Source organism: Rhinoraja longicauda, chromosome 17, assembly GCF_053455715.1.
Source record: "Rhinoraja longicauda isolate Sanriku21f chromosome 17, sRhiLon1.1, whole genome shotgun sequence".
Lineage (NCBI taxonomy): Eukaryota > Metazoa > Chordata > Chondrichthyes > Rajiformes > Arhynchobatidae > Rhinoraja > Rhinoraja longicauda.
The window spans coordinates 12,437,767-12,456,788 of record NC_135969.1 but is presented as its reverse complement, the minus strand read 5'-3'; the positions used below and the strand labels follow the sequence as shown (position 1 = coordinate 12,456,788).

At 44.2% G+C, this 19,022-nt stretch overlaps 1 protein-coding gene across 1 annotated transcript in view; it reads right to left on the bottom strand.

Annotated features, from left to right (window-relative positions):
- Positions 1 to 19,022, bottom strand: part of LOC144601759 (copine-9-like) — a 334,902-nt gene that overhangs the window by 5,314 nt on the left and 310,566 nt on the right. Inside the window, 3 exon segments of the mRNA XM_078414143.1 lie at positions 140 to 213; positions 10,551 to 10,608; positions 16,385 to 16,487. Coding sequence (XP_078270269.1) covers positions 140 to 213; positions 10,551 to 10,608; positions 16,385 to 16,487 — 235 coding nt within the window.

Here is a 19,022-nt window from a genome sequence, read left to right as displayed (position 1 = left end):
AGTTTTCGTGGTCACTTTCCAGGAATTACTGCCCCTCTGCCCAGAAGCTTCCGTCAAATTCTCAAAATGAAGGAATTGAACTCGCATTCCGTCGGCCATATAATAACACAAACACCATATCCTGGGTATAACACATTACCTGCACAATATCACGTTCTGCGTATCGACCCCTAGAGGAGATTCGAACCTCGTCCCCATCCAGCTCCTCCATTGCTGTCAAAACAAGATGGGACAATGAGTGCATTTTCTTTCCCTACCCTCCACCCACCCTTGCCTCAAACCACAGCTCTAAAAGATCATAAGATCATAATATCATAAGTAATAGGAGTAGAATTGGGCCATTCAGCTCATCAAGTCTACTCCGCCATTCAATCATGGCTGATCTATCTCTCCCTCCTAACCCCATTCTCCTGCCTTCTCCCCATAACCTCTCACACCCATACTTATCAAGAATCTATCTATCTCTGCCTTAAATATGTCCACTGACTTTGCCTCCACGGCCTTCTGTGGCAAAGAATTCCACAGATTCACCATCCTCTGTCTAAAGGCTAAAGATGTCACACAGACTATGTTTGTTGCATAGCTTACCAGCAAAGATCATTAAAGGTCATAAACATTTCCATGATTAACCGGGAGGGAACAATATAAATGTAACAATGAAGATGGCACCAAAGTTTAGTTTAGTATTGTTCGTTGTCACGTGTACCGAGGTACAGTGAAAAGCTTTTGTTGCGTGCTATCCAGTCAGTGGAAAGACTATACATGATTACAATTGAGCCATCCGCAGTGCATACTGAAGATGGACATAAAATGCTGGAGTCGAGACCCGGAACATCACCCATTCCTTCTCTCCAGAGATGCTGCCTGTCTCCATAGATGCTGAGTCACTCTAGCATTTTGTGACTATCTTCGGTGTAAACCAATATCTGCAGTTCCTTCCTACACACATCCACAGTGTACAGATACATGATACAGGGAATAACCTTTAGTGCAAGATAAAGTCCAGTCAAGTCCAATTAAAGATAGTCCGAGGGTCTCCCATCAGGTAGATAGTAGCTCAGGACCGCTCTCTAGTTGTTAATAGAATCGTTCAGTTGCCTGATAACAGTTGGGAAGAAACTGTCTGAATCTGGAGGTGTGTGCTTTCACACTTCTGTACCTCTTGCCTGATGGGAGAGGGGAGAAGAGGGAGTGACCGGGGTGGGACTGGTCCTTAATTATGCTGGTGACCTTGCCGAGGCAGCGTGAAGTGTAGATGGAGTCAATGAAAGGGAAATGGTTTGCGTGATGGTCTGGGCTGCGTCCACAATTTTCTGCAATTTTTTTGCGGTGGCAGCAGATATTACTGAACACGATAAAAACCTTACCTAACTCAATAGACAGTTAAAGTGACCGGTCACCAATCAGAAGAACGTAAGGCTTCCATTTGAACGTAAGGCCCATTTTTGCTGCCGTTAACATTGGCAGCAGGACTGCATGGAAACTACTTGCCAATGTACCAGCTGCAGTTACTTTTTTTGTCTCACCCTAAATTCCGCCTTTCTTTAAAAATAAGAGATGACAATCAGCACAAAGGGAAGCCGTGGAATTGTGTATAATGCACAGAAACGGTTTCATTCTCAGGATTTGCTTGCGTCCTCCGTGACATGGCATCTGCCACAGCTACAACCATGTTCTCAGAACAAGCAGCAAGCCGCCATTGAGAAGGTGACCATGACAATGAACGTTTGTGCATCTGGCAGCTCCCAACCTCTTGCAGTTTGCTGTCCAACACAGTGTCGGGTCAAAGAGGTTCTCCTCTTCCACGACAGCTGACTGCTCCGTCCGCTCACCAGACTCAAGCAGAAGGGATCATGCATCTTTGAGAAGGCTGCAGATTTCCATACGGCGCAGGGCTCCATCGACTGCATGCTGAGCGGCTTGGCAGACTGCATGCCAACACTCTCCTGTACTGGGACTAGCAAGGATACATTTCCCACAGTGTCCAGCTGCAGTGTGAACCAAGGCAGTGAGCTATACAGGGCTAGTTTTCAGTTAGTTTGTTTAGTTTATTGGCAAGTGTACAGTGAAATGTATATGTGTGTGTCTGTGTATATATACATACATAGACCACAAAATGCTGGCGTATCTCAGCAGGACAGGCAGCATCTCTGAAGAGAAGGAATGGGTGACGTTTTGGGTCGAGACCCTTCAGTTTGCTGCCTGTTCCGCTGAGTTACCCCAGCATTTTGTGTCTATCTCCGATGCAATTGAGGTGAGGATAGAAACCAGGTCTCTGGGCCAGCAAGACAGCAGTTCTACCAGCTGCATCACAATAGACAATAGACAATAGGTGCAGGAGGAGGCCATTCGGCCCTTCGAGCCAGCACCGCCATTCAATGTGATCATGGCTGATCATTCTCAATCAGTACCCCGTTCCTGCCTTCTCCCCATACCCCCTGACTCCGCTATCCTTAAGAGCTCTATCTAGCTCTCTCTTGAATGCATTCAGAGAATTGGCCTCCACTGCAGGAGGCAGAGAATTCCACAGATTCACAACTCTCTGACTGAAAAAGTTTTTCCTCATCTTCGTTCTAAATGGCCTACCCCTTATTCTTAAACTGTGGCCCCTTGTTCTGGACTCCCCCAACATTGGGAACATGTTTCCTGCCTCTAACGTGTCCAACCCCTTAATAATCTTATACGTTTCGATAAGATCACTGTGCCATTCATGCTGCCTGACTGCTCGAGTTCCCTCGCATGGTGCTATTTTATTGTCTTTGGTGCATGGCTGCAGATTTTCAGCGATGGACATTGGAGATGACCTTAACCTTGAGCCTCCATTGGCCTAAGAGGACACAATATGCATTACATGTGTGCATTACAAAGCGCACCTCCAGATTCAGGGACAGTTACTTCCCAGCAATCATCAGGCAACTGAACTATCCTACCACAACTAGAGAGTAGTCCTGAACTACTACCTACCTCATTGGAGACCCATGGACTATCTTTGAATGGACTTTACTGGCTTTATCTCACACTAAACATTATTCACGTTATTCCCTTTATCAAGTATTTGTGCATTGCGGATGGCTCGATTATCCTACAGTCTGTGACAGATACATCAATGGTATGGGCTCCACCATGGTTGGGGAGAAGGCGGGAGAATGGGCTTGAGAGGGTAAAGCTGTTACCAGGCAACTGAACCATTGTACTAACAACCAGAGAGCTGTCCTGAGCTACTATCTACCTCATTGGTGACCCTTGGACTATCTTTTTTTTAAATCGGATATTACTGGACTTTATCTTGCACAAATGTTCTTCACATGATTCCCTTTTATCTGTGTATGGCTCAATTGTAATCATGTATTGTCTTGCCGCTAACTGGTTAGCACGCAACAAAAGCTTTTCACATGTACACGTGACGATAAACTAAATTCAACATGAATCCAATGTTATGGGCAGCAGTAATTAACCATAGCCAGCAAATAGCAAGGAGTGGGTATATGATATCACCTCAGGAGCAACCACGCACGACACAAGCAAACCTGCTGAGGTCTTGTAAAACTGTGCACAATGAGGGATCTTGGTTAGTTCAATGACATTTTGCAGAAACAGTGAAGATCGGGCATCATTTTAAACTTCTGAAACTGCTAAGCTTGAGTTTAGTTGACAGCTACAATATTTAAAAATAATCAAATCCTTTGTCAAAAAATGATGGGAAAATTCAGCAACTCCGAAAGCTTCTGTGGAAAGAGAAATGTAGTTGGCCTTAGAGCTCAAGTAGTCCTGAAGAAGGATTTTGGCACGAAACGTTAACTCTGCCTCCGTTTGCACAGATGCTGCCTGACCTGTTGACCATTTCCAACAGAATGAACAGCAGGTTGTCAGCTGCACTCGAGTGGTTGAGGGTTTTGGTAAAAAAATCTTCAAGGAAATCGCATGCTCATCGTAACAATATTTTAATTTTTGTTGGGCAGGAGTATCTTGGAAACCCTGGGCACTTTTTTCTAAGAAACGTATGTCTCAAAAGGTAGCCAGCTCCACTTTCTCAGCAGTTACATGGACCAAAGCTACTCTAAATACCTCAGTGGGTGAATAGAAGTCTTTCTGACCTACAGATTTCTAGAAGCCCGTAGACAATAGACAAAAGACAAAAGACAATAGGTGCAGGAGTAGACCATTCGGCCCTTTGAGCCAGCACCGCCATTCAATGTGATCATGGCTGATCATTCACAATCAGTACCCCGTTCCTGCCCTCTCCCCATACCCCCTGACTCCCGTAAGAAGCGGGTTCAATTCTTGCTTTGAGCAAAAGGCAGCGATGGGTGTCAGTATATTTTAGATGCAGTCTTAAGCAAGAAAGTCAATCGGGTATCAATTCACAGATTATTAGGACCACGATGCTTTACTGGATATCAGCTGTGTCCAAACTCCAGGCATGCTTCGATGGTTCTTGCAAGCCAATAGCAAGGTGTGCAAGTGTAAAAATAACCAGGGATGAGGTGGTGGAGGGGAGGTACGTGCAACCAATAGAGATGGATATGAGTCGCCACCAGGTCCTTGCATCCCAGCGTACGTGTCAATAGAATTTTAACAGAATTAAGTTAATAATTAAGTTCAATATCACTTCCCTATATTCAGCACTTTTAATTTTTCTTCATATGCACACCTCGTTTCCGTACAGAAGCTGTTAGTGAACTCTGTTTTCGCCTCTGGGTTTCAAGTTTAACTTGAAGGCGAGGGTAGAGGAACAACAGGAGAAACAAGGGCAGACACGAAAAGCTGGAGTAACTCAGCGGGTCAGGCAGCATCTCTGTGGAGAACGTGGACAGGTACAAAGTGCTGGAGTAACTCAGCAGGTCAGGCAGCATCTCTGTGGAGAACGTGGACAGGTACAAAGTGCTAGAGTAACTCAGCGGGTCAGGCAGCATCTCTGGAGTAAAAGCATAGGTGACGTTTCTTCAGACCTTCTTGAGATCCTTCTTCAGACCTTCTGGGTTCGATCCTGACTACGGGTGCTGTCTGCACGGAGTTTGGTGCTCCGGTTTCCTCCTACACTCCAAAGATGTACAAGTTTGTAGGTTAATTTGCTTCGGTAAAATTGTAAATTGCCCCGAGTGTGTAGGATAGTGCTAGTGTAAAGGATCGCTGGTCAGCGAGGACTTGGTGGGCCGAAGGGCCTGTTTCCGCACTGTATCTCTAAAGTCTAAAGTTAAAACTCCCCAATGATTAGATAATCCGGTCCTTCCTAATTATCTCATCATCTCCCAACTCTTTTTCCAACTCCACATCCCAGAAAATATTGGATCCACAGTGGTGGGAGTTGTCAGATTTTGTACATCATCATAAATTGTATGAGCTGAACTGCATCAAGATAGAAGTCACACCATTATAACTGATCATGATCCCAAGAATCAAACCAGCTAGAACTCAGTGCACATGTATATCCATATCTATGTGTATCTGTGATTGTCGCATACATCTATGACTGTTGCATGTTTTATGTGTCCTTAGAGGCTTTTGGAAGTGATGCATCTATGTCATAGAGTCATACATCATGGAAACAGGCACTTCAGCCCAACATGCCCACACCGACTTGCCCCCATCTCCAATAGTCCCACCTGCCCGCCTTTGGCCCATATGCCTCTAAACCTTTCCTATCTATGTCTCTGTCCAATTGTCTTTCAAATGCATGCCTGTATATGTCTTTGAGTGTTCTCTTTTATGTCCGCATGCCGCGGGTCCATGTGTGTGTGTCCATGTGTGAATGTGTGTGTGTGAGTCTCTGTGTGTGTGTGTCTGTGTGTGTCATTTATTGTGTGTGTCGTGTGTGTGTACGTGCGTGTGTACATGTCTGTGTGTGTCTGTGTGGGTCTATGTGCATATCCGTGTGTGTCTATGTGTGCGCATGTCTGTGTGTGTGTGTGTGCACGTGTTTGTGTGTCTGTGTGTGTGTGTGGTGTGTGTGTACGTGCATGTGTGCATGTCTGTGTGAGTGTGTTTGTGTGTCTACATGTGTGTCTATGTGTGTGTGTGTGTCGTGTGTTTGTACGTGCATGTGTGCATGTCTGTGTGTGTGTGTGTGTGTCTACATGTGTGTTTGTGTGTGTGTCTGTGTGGGTGAGACAGTCTTGTGTGTTAATGAGTAGTGTGTGCACTTGTGTGTTATGTGTGTCTGTGAGCACAGGAACAAGAGATCTGTGTAGATCAATTGCTTTGTGCCTGTCCTGCAATTCAATAGTTCAGTGCCTTCTAGAGTCATACAGCACGTAAACAGGCCCTTCGGCCCAACTTGTCCATGCCGACCAAGATACCCCATCTACGCTAGTCCCGCCTGCCCGCCTTTGGCCCATATCCTTCTAAACCGGTCCAAATGTCCTTTCTGTGCCAACCCAATACACACTTTGATGACCTTGACATCTATCAAGTGAGTGTGTCTGTGTGTCTGGTCTGTGTCTGTGTGTGTGAATTACCTAATGTGCAGATGAGATTCAAATCACCTGGTAAAAACATTTACTGACATTCACTACCAAAAACAATGCATTATTTGCAGTAGATATCATTGGAAACTAAAGATTGGAGCATATCACTTCACCTGGAGACAGTGGTGAAAAAATAATTTTGTTTGAAAATAAATTTGAAGAGAAACAGAAAGATAATAAAGTTGATAATTTTCTCTTCAAATGTTTGATTTTCAGGAGACATGATGGTTTCCCCGAAGCTTCCAGGCTATATTGTTGACCACTGGCCATTTGTAAGAAGCTTATTACTTGGTCCAGGACAGCAATTCCATTGAGACGGGAAGGGAGATGCCATCAAGTTCAAATTAATTATTCTTGCAGTACATCTTCAATCGCTATCGCTCTGTGCACTGAGATGCCTGGCATATCATCAGTAAGTCCTGTTTTTAACATAGAACATCCAAATATGTTGCCCTCAGGACATGACAGGAGAGGGCCAGCAAAGCTGCCAGGTGCCCCACAACAAGATCCTTGGGTGGTTTCCACCAGCACCTGCTGAATGTGTTTGTCGTTGTCTCATGAGGCCCACAGCCCCTTCATGGTGTCGCTGAGAAGCCCTGAATGACGTGCCGCAGTGCTTCTCCAGGTCTACCTGGAATACCTTGTCCCTCAGCATTGCCTTTTAATAGATGTGCAATAACTTTTCACTTCATTTCCCAAAGTATTTAACAACCTAACATAAACAGTGAGGTTTAACTCTCCAACGATGACTATGCAATTTTACTGAACGCCGATGTCTCTGAATTGCCCTTGCTACACAAATGTTCAGTTGTCGCGTTTCACTCCTGTATTTCGGAGTCTTTTGGGGCGGCACGGCGGCGCAGCGGTAGAGTTGCTGCCTTAAAGCACCAGAGACTCGGGTTCGATCCCGACCACGGGTGCTGTCTGTATGGAGTTTGTACCTTCTCCCTGTGACCTGCCTGGGTTTCCTCCAGGTGCCTCGGTTTCCTCCCACGCTCCAAAGACGTACAGGTTTGTCGGTTAATTAGCTTTAGTAAATTGTAAATTGTCCTTCGCCTGTAGGGTGGTGCTAATGTTACGGGTGATTGAAGGTCGGCACGGACTCGGTGGGCTGAAGGGCCTGTTTCCGCACTGTCTCTCTAAAGTCCAGAGTGCAAGGATTGGCAGGTTTCTAGAAGGATGAGAGGGGATCTTATCGAAACGTATAAGATTATTAAGGGGTTGGACACGTTAGAGGCAGGAAACATGTTCCCAATGTTGGGGGAGTCCAGAACAAGGGGCCACAGTTTAAGAATAAGGGGTAGGCCATTTAGAACTGAGATGAAGAAAAACTTTTTCAGTCAGAGAGTTGTGAATCTGTGGAATTCTCTGCCTCAGAAGGCAGTGGAGGCCAATTTTCTGAATGCATTCAAGAGAGAGCTAGATAGAGCTCTTAAGGATAGCGGAGTCAGGGGGTATGGGGAGAAGGCAGGAACAGGGTACTGATTGAGAATGATCAGCCATGATCACATTGAATGGCGGTGCTGGCTCGAAGGGCCAAATGGCCTCCTCCTGCACCTATTGTCTATTGTCTAACACCACAAGCAACAATGTGCTGCTTCGCTAGAACTCCTGTTTTTAACTGCAGCCTTGGCGACACGTACGGTTCAAACATTTCCTTTGAGCACAATTCCCCAAAGACTCCCTCCGCCCCAACGGTGCATCAACGGCAGAATGAATGGGGTGCCACGACTGGTGATCCTTCACAGGCTGCGGATTAATTGGAGTCCTGTACTGGTTGTCAATCATACCTGCAAATGTAGAAGGGAGTCTGGCTGGAAGGCAGCCAAGCCGACTACTCTTTCATCAAAACAGTCACGCAAATTTGACAAGCAAAAAATAGCACCTCGCCGCTCTATTCTCATTGAGAAAGTGCTGCCGAAACACTCTGCTCCCGCCTCAGGCCCGAAGCCAACAATTCTAATTAAAAAGTCTGAAAATCGCTGTTGTTTGAACGCAGGCCACCAGCTGATGGCACCGGCTGCTCTCGGGAGCGGAGGAAGACAGGCTTTGCTTGCAGGCTATCAGTGAACTTCAAAGGCACAATGCTTTTCCTTATTGATAGCCAACAAGGTCTTTATTCATCCCCAGCTCCAAACAAAATGGAGGGAGCGCAGTGAGGCAGTAATGCATGGGGAGTTGGGAGATTTGCACAGGAACCAGCAGACCAATGGAGGAACGTAAAAACTAGTTGAAAACACTAAAGAACTTATTATCACAATCCATTCAATTGTTCCCTGTTTTTAAAAATTAGTTTACAATGTTCTGTTTCTATCCGTGGTAATCTGCTCATTCCAAATTTGTGATGATCACTGAATAAGATAGCACTAGGGTTAGGGTTACAGGTAAATGCTGAGATATTATACAAGGGAGCAAGCAACCTTGGTCAAAGCATTCAGGTGTCCCGGTGGATGGAGGACTCCCATCTTCTGAAGGCTGACCCCACCAAGTTGGAAACATGTTCCAATCAATGCCCATGCCCATGTGGAATTCTTTGCCACAGAAGGCAGTGGAGGCCAATTCACTGGATGTTTTCAAGAGACAGTTAGTTCTAGATCTTGGGGCTAACGGAATCAAGGGATATGGGGAGAAAGCAGCAATGGGATACTGATTTTGAATGATCAGGCTAGACAAGGGCCGAATGACCTACACCTGCACCTATCTTCTATGTTTCTATGTTTCTATGTGTCTCTCTATAAAACTCTCCTGAAATGGCCGTCCAAACATCAACACAGATACCTGTACATAGATACATAGACAATAGGTGCAGGATTAGGCCATTCGGCCCTTCGAGCCAGCACCGCCATTCAATGTGATCATGGTTGATCATCCAAAATCAGTACCCCGTCCCTGCCTTCTCCCCATACCCCTGGATTCCGCTAGCCCTAAGAGCTCTATCTAGCTCTCTTTTGAATGCATCCAGTGAATCGGCCTCCACAGCCTTCTGAGGCAGAGAATTCCACAGATTCACAACTGTGTGAAAACGTTTTTCCTCATCTCAGTTCTAAATGGCCTACCCCTTATTCTTAAACTGTGGCCTCTGGTTCTGGACTCCCCCAACATCGAGAACATGTTTCCTGCATCTAGCCTGCCCAAACCCTTAAAAATGTTATATGTTTCTATAAGATCCCCTCTCATCCTTCTAAATTCCAGTGAATACAAGCCCAGTCGCTCCATTCTTTCATCATATGACATTCCTGCCATTCCAGGAATTAACCTTGTGAACCTATGCTGCACTCCCTCAATAGCAAGAATGTCCTTCCTCAAATTAGGAGACCAAAACTGCACACAATACTCCAGGTGTGGTCTCACCAGGGGCCTGTACAACTGCAGAAGGACCTCTTTGCTCCGATACTCAACTCCTCTCATTATGAAGGCCAACATGCCATTAGGTTTCTTCACTGCCTGCTGTACCTGTACTTCCCCTTTTCCTAACCTGACACCATTCAGATAATAACCTGCCTTCCCGTTCTTGCCTCCAAAGTGGATAACCTCACATTTATCCACATTAAACTGCATCTGCCATGCATCTGCCCACTCACACAACCTGTCCAAGTCACTCTGCACCCTCACAGCATCCTCTTCACAGTTCACACTGCCACCCAGCTTTGTATCATCTGCAAATTTCCTAATGTAACTTTTAATTCCTTCATCTAAATCATTAATGTATATTGTAAATTGCTGCAGTGCCAGCACCAAGCCTTACGGCACCCCACTAGTCACTGCCTGCCATTCTGAAAGTGACCCATTAATGCCTACTTTTTGTTTCCTGTCTGCCAACCAATTTTCTATCCATGTCAATAACCTACCCCCAATACCATGTGCTCAAATTTTACCCACTAATCTCCTGTGTGGGACCTTATCAAAGGCTTTCTGAAAGTCCAGGTACACTACATCCACCGGCTCTTCCTTGAACATTTTATTTGTTACATCCGGTTGATGTGATCGACTTCACATGACTGGAACCTGTTCATAATAACAAGTCATCTCAGTACAGTCTGCGCTGAGACTCCATAGATACTCCATAGATACTGAAGTAATACTCACCATCAAACTCTGCAGGTCCCACTCCAACGATGATTACTGACATTGGAAGGACTGAGGCCTATTTAATTTGAAGATGAGGCAGTATTAGCAATTCAACAGGTATTTCATACAAATCACAGCTATGCATTAAAAATATTTGACATAGTTCTTTTTTATTTTAATTTTTGTGTTAAAAATATTAAATTATGGGTATTATCGTCATTAAATTATATACCAGAAAACCAGATGATATGATTCTAAGTGCCACAACGGCATTTTGAGAACCTGAATCAGTTTTAAAATATCTGAAAATAATTAAAAAGATACAATAGTTATTACCTTGCCTTCTGATTCTGATTAAAATCTAAATGATTCATTAATGCCCTTTACAAATGAAATGCATTTTCTTTGCTTAGCTGATCTTCAAATGGCTGTAGTGTCCTTAAAACGGTGCAACATTCAAGAAACATTTAGTATAAGAAAATAACTGCAGATGCTGGTACAAATCGATTTATTCACAAAATGCTGGAGTAACTCAGCAGGTCAGGCAGCATCTCGGGAGAGAAGGAATGGGTGACGTTTCGGGTCGAGACCCTTCTTCAGACTGAAACGTCACCCATTCCTTCTCTCCCGAGATGCTGCCTGACCTGCTGAGTTACTCCAGCATTTTGTGAATAAATCAAGAAACATTTAGACAGGGTACATGCAAATGCTTGGCTTAGAGGGATATGGGCCGAATGCCAGCAGGAGGAACTAGTGTAGATGAGGTATGTTGGTCAGCATGGGCAAATTGGGCCGAAGGGCTCGTTTCCATGCTGTATTACTCTTTGACTCCATAGTTGCATCGAAGCACTTCTGTGGTTCAGGAAGATAACTCACTAGCTCTTTCGGAAGTAGGGATGGAGCAATCTTTATTATCATGTTAAATGCTTGTCTTCAGGAACTAAATGAAAGAAAGCTTCTCCCTCTAGCTCATTCTGCACTCACCATCAGTTCAAGATTCACATTTTGTCCATAAGATGAGCAGTATTGATTTTTTCTTATTTCCCAATTAACTAACATTGTGAACTTGTGATGGTGATTTACAGATGCTTCAGGTGTTCATAACCTTACTCTGACGACATGGAGTACAATGGTCATCGTATCAGACATTGCAGGAACACTGCCTTCTATTTATGGGGGTTGAGCCAATGTGGGAATAATTGCGTTAACATATGATGAGCGTTTGACAGCTCTGGGCCCGTACTTGCTGGAGTTTAGAGGGATGACAGGGACCTCATTGAAACTTACCAAAAAGTGAAAGGTCGGGATAAAGTGGATGTGAAGGGGATGTTTCCACTAGTGGGAGAGTCTAGGACCAGAGGTTACAGCTTTAGAATAAAAGGACGTACCTTTAGAAAGGAGGTGAGGAGGAATTTCTTTAGTGAGAGGGTGGTGAATCTGTGGAATTCACTGCCACAGATGGGTGTGGCGGGCATGTCATTGGGTATTTTTAAAGCGGAGTTTGACAGATTTTTGATTTGTAAGGGTGTCAAAGGCTTTGTGGAGAAGGCAGGAGAATGGGGTTGAAGGCGAAAGATAGTTCAGCTGTGATTGAATGGCAGAGTAGACGATGGGCCGAATGGCCTATTTCTGCTCCCATGACATGAATTTATGAACTAAAAAAGATTCAAAACTGGTTGTGGCCTCCAAAGCCTTTCCTTTTACATATTTCAACAATAAAGCTATCATAACAGAAATAATTCCAATGAATATGGAGATTCACTTTTAATCTCTGCTTATTATTCAATATTTAAAATAATGTGATTTCTTTTCACTTTCTTTTAAAATTAGGCCTAATCTACACTGGCCAGACATTGTCCTGTCCCCACCATTCTTCCTGCTTTTTCTTCCCCACCACAATCAGTTTGAAGAACGATCCCAGCACAAAATGTCACCATTCCATGTTCTCCAGAGATGCTCCCTGACCAGGGAGTTGCTCCAGCACTTTGTGTCTTTCTTGTAACACCTGTATCTGCAGTTCCTTGTGCCTACAAATAAGAAGCCCTTTCACTTGTTATTTGCCTTCCAACTTGTGAAATATATGGCCTGACTGGAAACAGGTGGTGACCCCACACTTTGAACTCTGCCTCCCATTTATGAGGGTTAAGTCAATATAAGAAAGATGAGATAAAAATGGTAATTTGCCTGAAAATAAAACCACATGGATTCAATGATTGCAAGACAGAACATGGAAACAGGCCTTTTGGCCCACCGAGTCCATGCCGACCATCGATCACCCATTCACGCCAGTTCTATGTTAACCTACCTTTGCATCCACTCTCTACACACTAGGGGCTATTTACAGAAGCCAATCCAATTGGCGCTACTGTGCCACCCAGCTGTGCCCTCATCTGATCTGAACTTGTTGCATGTAGCACAAACAAGCAGAGCTTTTTCAGATCAAAAGCCTATTTGAAGCTTCATCCAATTTTATTCAATATTCAAGTCAATAGACACCTGACCCAAAGTTATCACATCCTCGCTGGTAGGTGTTAAGTTGGAAAACATTTTACTTCTTCCACTCCAAAGAATGTAACTGTCCCCAAATGTTGATGTTTTAACTCCAGTTTGGTATCGTGTGAATATATACCCAAGTGTGTAATAAAAGGACTGAACACCTTTAGCTTATTCTTCCATTGACCAAATTGTCCTCCAAGGAGAAAGTTATTTTACATCAAAGTCACTAAATTACAATTTCAACCCAATTTTTTAAACAGCGACAAAAGTTGTACAAGTATTTGCAGTTTAAAACTTTATATTGAAGTTGTTCTGAGCATTTCTTTGCCACATGCTTTCCTGACCTATTTCCTCCCCTGGGCTCAGTACACTGATAGCTTCTTCGAATCAATGCTAATGGTTAAGGGACACACTAACACCAGCCACGCAACAGACTGTGGCTGAGGTACCATGTGTAAAGCTAGACACTTAGCAGTGAATAGTTCATATCCCAAGACTTTCCACCATCTACAAAACACAAGGCATGATTTTCCCTGATCCCTGGCTTTAGGAAAAGTTTATTTGAATCTTCCCTCCCAATCACTTCAAAATTATTAAAAAATCAGTTGAAATGTTAATCGAGATATAAATATCGAAATACTGTTGATCCTTCCCGAGGTGTCGTGGGCCTAACTTAACGAAACACCAGTAAGGGAGGTGCCCACTTTATAAACTTTAATTTATATGCTGTAACTGTAATTCTTTTTTTGCACAATCCGCAGGCATTGCCACTTTCATTTCACTGCCTAGTTTTTGTTGTCCCATAGTTTAACTGTGTGAGCATCCAACATTCGGCGTGTGTGTTTGTTAGCAGCTTATTGTTACTAGCTTAATTGCTTAATAGCTTAACTAACTGTTTGGTAATAGCTTATTACTGAACATGCAGTCAGTTATTGTTCTCCAGTTTAAGTGTGGAGAGGTAGTTTAGGTACTACTTTGGCCTTGGGCTTGGTTTTCTTGGTTGAGTGCTTATCCTGGTGTTTTAGCACAAGTACTTTTGTGTTTTAGCAGAAATAACAAAATAATAAAATACACAGTTTCAGCAATCTCTTATAATTTGAAGCAAAGATTAAGCTACACCAGAATCCTTTCAATATACCGTGTTCTAAGATGCATTGTCGAGGGGTGTGTGTCAGAGTTTTGCCTGGCTGTGGTTTATCATACGTATAGCAAAGCTTCCCCTACTTTCTATCTTAGTTCCTCGATTCAAAGCCGAACAAAACCATTAGCTTTTTTGAATACATTTCTTGTAAGCGAGTCATTCTCATTCTTGCGGGATTGCCTAAGAAGGGGCGGAAGAATGAGGGGAATTAATTGAGTTTAGTCTGGAGATACAGACCAGCACTTTGTATCTTTTTTTTATAAACTGCAATTCTTTGTTTCCACCTCCTGAGGTAGTCAGATCACAACTACAAATGGAAAGGCCAAGGACTGGAACGGAGCATCAGAGCCGGAGGAAACTGGATTCACGCGCAAATTTCTAGTTAATGGTCCATCAGCTGTACTTTCCATTCACACGAAGCCTAACAATTTGATGGAAACGCAGCCATTTTCAGCAGTAAAGTATGCACTTTTGCTCTTGATCTGATGACTAAGGTATGGTTTCCTAAGACATTTAAAAAGATATGGTTTGCTTTTGAACTACACTCATTGCCACGTGGACAATATGCTAGCTTCCATAAACAACGAGACAAATGACCAGTTATACTATTTTAGGTAATGCTAGTGTGGGATGAGTGTTGCTCAGGACACTTAGATTAATTTAGGCGGCACAGTGTCGCAATGGTAAAGTTGCTGCCCTACAGCGCCAGCGACCCGGGTTCGATCCTGACTATGGGTGCTGCCTGTACGGAGTTTATACGTTCTCCCCGTGACCGCATGGGTTTTCTCCAGTTTTCTCCCACACTCCAAAGACCTACAGGTTTGTAGGTTAATCTGCTCTGGTCAAAATTTTAAAAAACTGTCCCTTGTGTGTAGGATAGTGTTAGTGTATGGGTGATTGCTGGACGGCACAGGCTCGATGGACAGAAGGGCCTGTTTCCGCGCTGATTCTCTAAAGTCTAAAGTCCTTCATAGTTTCAACATTGCCAAGGGATCCACGTCAATCTGCAAGATCATTGGGAGGCAAGAGGAATTGCAGATGCTGCAATCTTGATCAAAGTGCTGGAGTAATTCAGCGGGTCAGGCAGCATCTGTAGAGGGAATGGATTGGCAATGTTTCGGTTCTGGAACCTCCATCAGATGATTTCATTAGTTCCTCACGCAACTATGCAAATGTTTTGTTTCAGATGAGACAAGAGGACAATTCTAAGGTTTTATGTCATCTAAATCAGCCTTATGGACTTATGGGTAGCTCAATGGCACTGCAGGTAGTACAGCTGTCTCACAGCTCCAATGACCCAGGTTTGGTCCTGACCTCTGGTACTCCCTGTGGGGAGTTTGCACGTTATCCCTGTGGAGGCATGAGTTTCCTCTGGGAGATCAGGTTTCTATCCACATCCCAAAGACATGCTGCTTTGATGGATTAAATGGTAACTGTAAATTGTCCCATGTTTCGGTGGCTGTAGTAGAATCCAACAAGTATTAGTGGGCATGTGTGACGGAATAGGTTACAGAGAATAAGGGGGACACAAAGTGCTGAAATAACTCAACGGGTCAGGCAGCATCTCTGGAGAACATGAATAGGTGACGTTTCAGGTCAGGACCCAAAACATCCCCCATCCATGTTCTCCAGAGATGCTGAATGACCTACTGAGATACTGCAGCACTTTGTGTCTTTGATGGTAAACCAGCATTTGCAGTTCCTTGTTTCTACATGGGGAATAAAGGAGGCTGCTCTGAGAGTCGGCACAGTGGCACAGCTGTAGATTTGCTGCCTTACAGTGCCAGAGACGCGTGTTCGATCCTAATTATGAGTGCTGTCTGTATGAGTTGGTATGTCCTCCCTGTGACCGTGTGGGGTTTTCTCGGGTGCTCCGGTTTCTGCCTAGATTGCAAAGGCGTGCAGGTTTGTAGGTTAATTAGCTTCTGTAAGTTATCCTTGGTGTGTTGGATTAAAACTAGTGTTCGGGGTGATCGTTAGTTTAGTGGACTCAGTGGGCCGAAGGGGCTGTTTCCACGTTGTAGCTCTAAATTAAATTAAACTAAGCTAGACCGCCAAATGGCTTCCTTCATTGCCACATGGAAACATAAAATGGCGGAGCAGGCTTGAGGTCCTCCTTCTCCTCATTCATACATTCAAGCCACCGACCTAAATCCATCTGCAAAGTCTCTTTAACCAGTTTGTTTGAAGGATGCTGAAGTTAATTGCAACTCACATTGACAATGGCTTCTTTAGTTTGTACCATGTCTGAGATCACTCCATCTGTGATAATCAACAGCACAAAATACTGGGTGCCATCAGTCACTGGTGCCGCACACCTACAAAACAAACACACATGTTGGTTAGTGCAGTGTTACCTACTATCTCTCTGTCAAGAACCACATCCCGAATATTATCCTTCTGTGCGATGTCGCTAAGGAGACTTCCACAATCCGGCAGTAACAAAATTACAGGATCGCAACAGTACAGGGATGGTCACTCAGAAGAGATCACTCTACTTGGTTTGGAGGCCATTAGCTACATGGAGAGGTTGGACAAACTGGGATTGTTTTCTCGGGAACATTGGAGGTTGAGGGAAGACCTGATAGAAGTATATAAAATGATGATAAGCACAGGTGGGATAGACAGTCAGAAGCTGTTCCCCAGGGTTCAGAGGAGAACACAGGTGGACGGGCCAGAGGAGGGACCTGGTGTCCAAGGAAGGAGATGGCTGGAGGCCCACAGCACCCTGGGTCACACCTGGAACAGGCACCGCTCACAGGAACTAGAGCGCGGACTTTGAAAATGGCGCCAAAACATGACGCCTCTTGCATGCGGGCTCAGTAGACGATTACTGTACACTTGCTAGTCAAGGATCAGGGGTATGGCAATACTCTACTGGACTGTTGGTAAGAATAAGAATTTCACTGTGTTTGCACTCTGCAAATGTGACAATAAAAGCACCATTGATCTGTAGAGGGTAGAAGTGTCAAAGACTAGAGGGCATAGCTTTAAGGTGAGAGGGGTAAAGTTTAATGATGTGCAGGACAAGCTTTTTTTACGCAGTGGGTGGGGCTGCTTGGAAGGCATTGCCAGGAGCGGTGGTGATGGAGGCAGATACAATAGTAGTCCAGTCAAGTCAAGTCAATTTTATTTGTACAGCATATTTAAAAACAACCCACGTTGACCAAAGTGCTGTACATCAGTTCATGTACTAAGAAACGAACATACAATGGCACACAAACATAACAGCACATACATAAACAGTTCACAGCGCCCCCTCAGAGGGCCTCAAACGCTAGGGAGTAGAAATAGGTTTTGAGCCTGGACTTAAAGGAGTCGATGGAGGGGGCAGTTCTGATGGGGAGAGGGATGCTGTTCCACAGTCTAGGAGCTGCAACCGCAAAAGCGCGATAGTAGCATTTAAGAGGCTTTTAGAGAGGCACATGGATATGCAGGGAATGGAGGGATATGGATCATGTGCAAGCAGATACGATTAATTTAGATTGGCATCATGTTCAGCACAGACATCATGCGCCAAAGGGCCTGTTACTGTGCTATACTATTCTATGTTCTATGTAAATAGATTCAAGGTTGTACTACGGATGGCAAGGGTTTCACCAAATCAATAAACCACTGGCTAGATGGTTGGACCATAGGCCATAAATGGCTTGTCATCCTGGAGAACCCTGACATGAGTGTGTAAGAAGGAGCTGCAGATGCTGGTTTAAATTGAAGATAGACCTAAAAAGCTGGAGTAACTCTGTGGGACAGGCAGCATCCCTGGAGAGAAGAAATGGATGACGTTTTGGGTCGAGACCCTTCTTCAGACTGGTTCGGGATAAGGGAAACGAGAGATATAGACGGTGATGTGGAGAGATAAAGAACAATGAATGAAAGATATGCAAAAAAGTAACGAGGATAGAGGAAACAGGCCATTGTAAGCTGTTTGACATGATGCTGACCACAGCATTGCTGGGACTGAGGCTCGCACAAAGTGTGACTATTGCCTGCTATTGATTAGGAAACAGAGGGAAACATTTCAGTGAGTGTGCAGACCAAGATGTCCTCTCAAGCAACACAAAGATTCTGTGCACAGTCCCAATAGCTAACACGACTATGTTGAGGGAGGAATTCATTTAAGAATGAATTTAAGAATGGGAGTAGCATTCAGTGCATTTTTATCTTTACTTTATTTGTTTAGTGTGCACAACAGAAGGCAAAAAAATTCCCTGTCAGCAATAACTTGAGATCTATGTGGCCTGAGCAAGTACCAGACTTGGTATTATTGTAATGGAATATTATTAGTTCCAGAAATCTACTTTTCCGTCATTGTCCATGTGCAAGGTTTTAACGGACACCTGGGTGGACACATGCGTAAGAATGGTTTTAGATGCGGGAAAATGAGGGAAATGGGTGCATGCTGACCAAGATGGTGCCTCTCCTCTTGGTCAGCATGGACGAGTTGGGCTGAAGGGTCTGTTTCCATGCTGTAATGCATGTTCCGGTCTCTCAGGTTGATTTTTCTCCGCAGAGTATGATCAAAGTATCAGTGAGGGAAGGCATCCGTATTAACTTCCAGTTGCAAAGGATGATCGTCAAGCAAGTTGCTTATAACGAGCCGAACGATCGCTGACATTTATTCTGATTAAGTATATAAAAATAGATCAATAACTACTTTGGGAGTTTGAATTGGTGTTCAGGTAGTCTCTGCTCTTTTTGTGCCAGAGAAGATAAAGAAATTGATTTGAATAATACGAACACTTAACCAGGCCGACCCTGCAACGCCCCCAGGACAGCGGGCCTTCATGGCCATAAGTGATGAACTCCGCACTTATCCCAACTTGGGCTAGAAAATGGTGCCAAAACCTGGC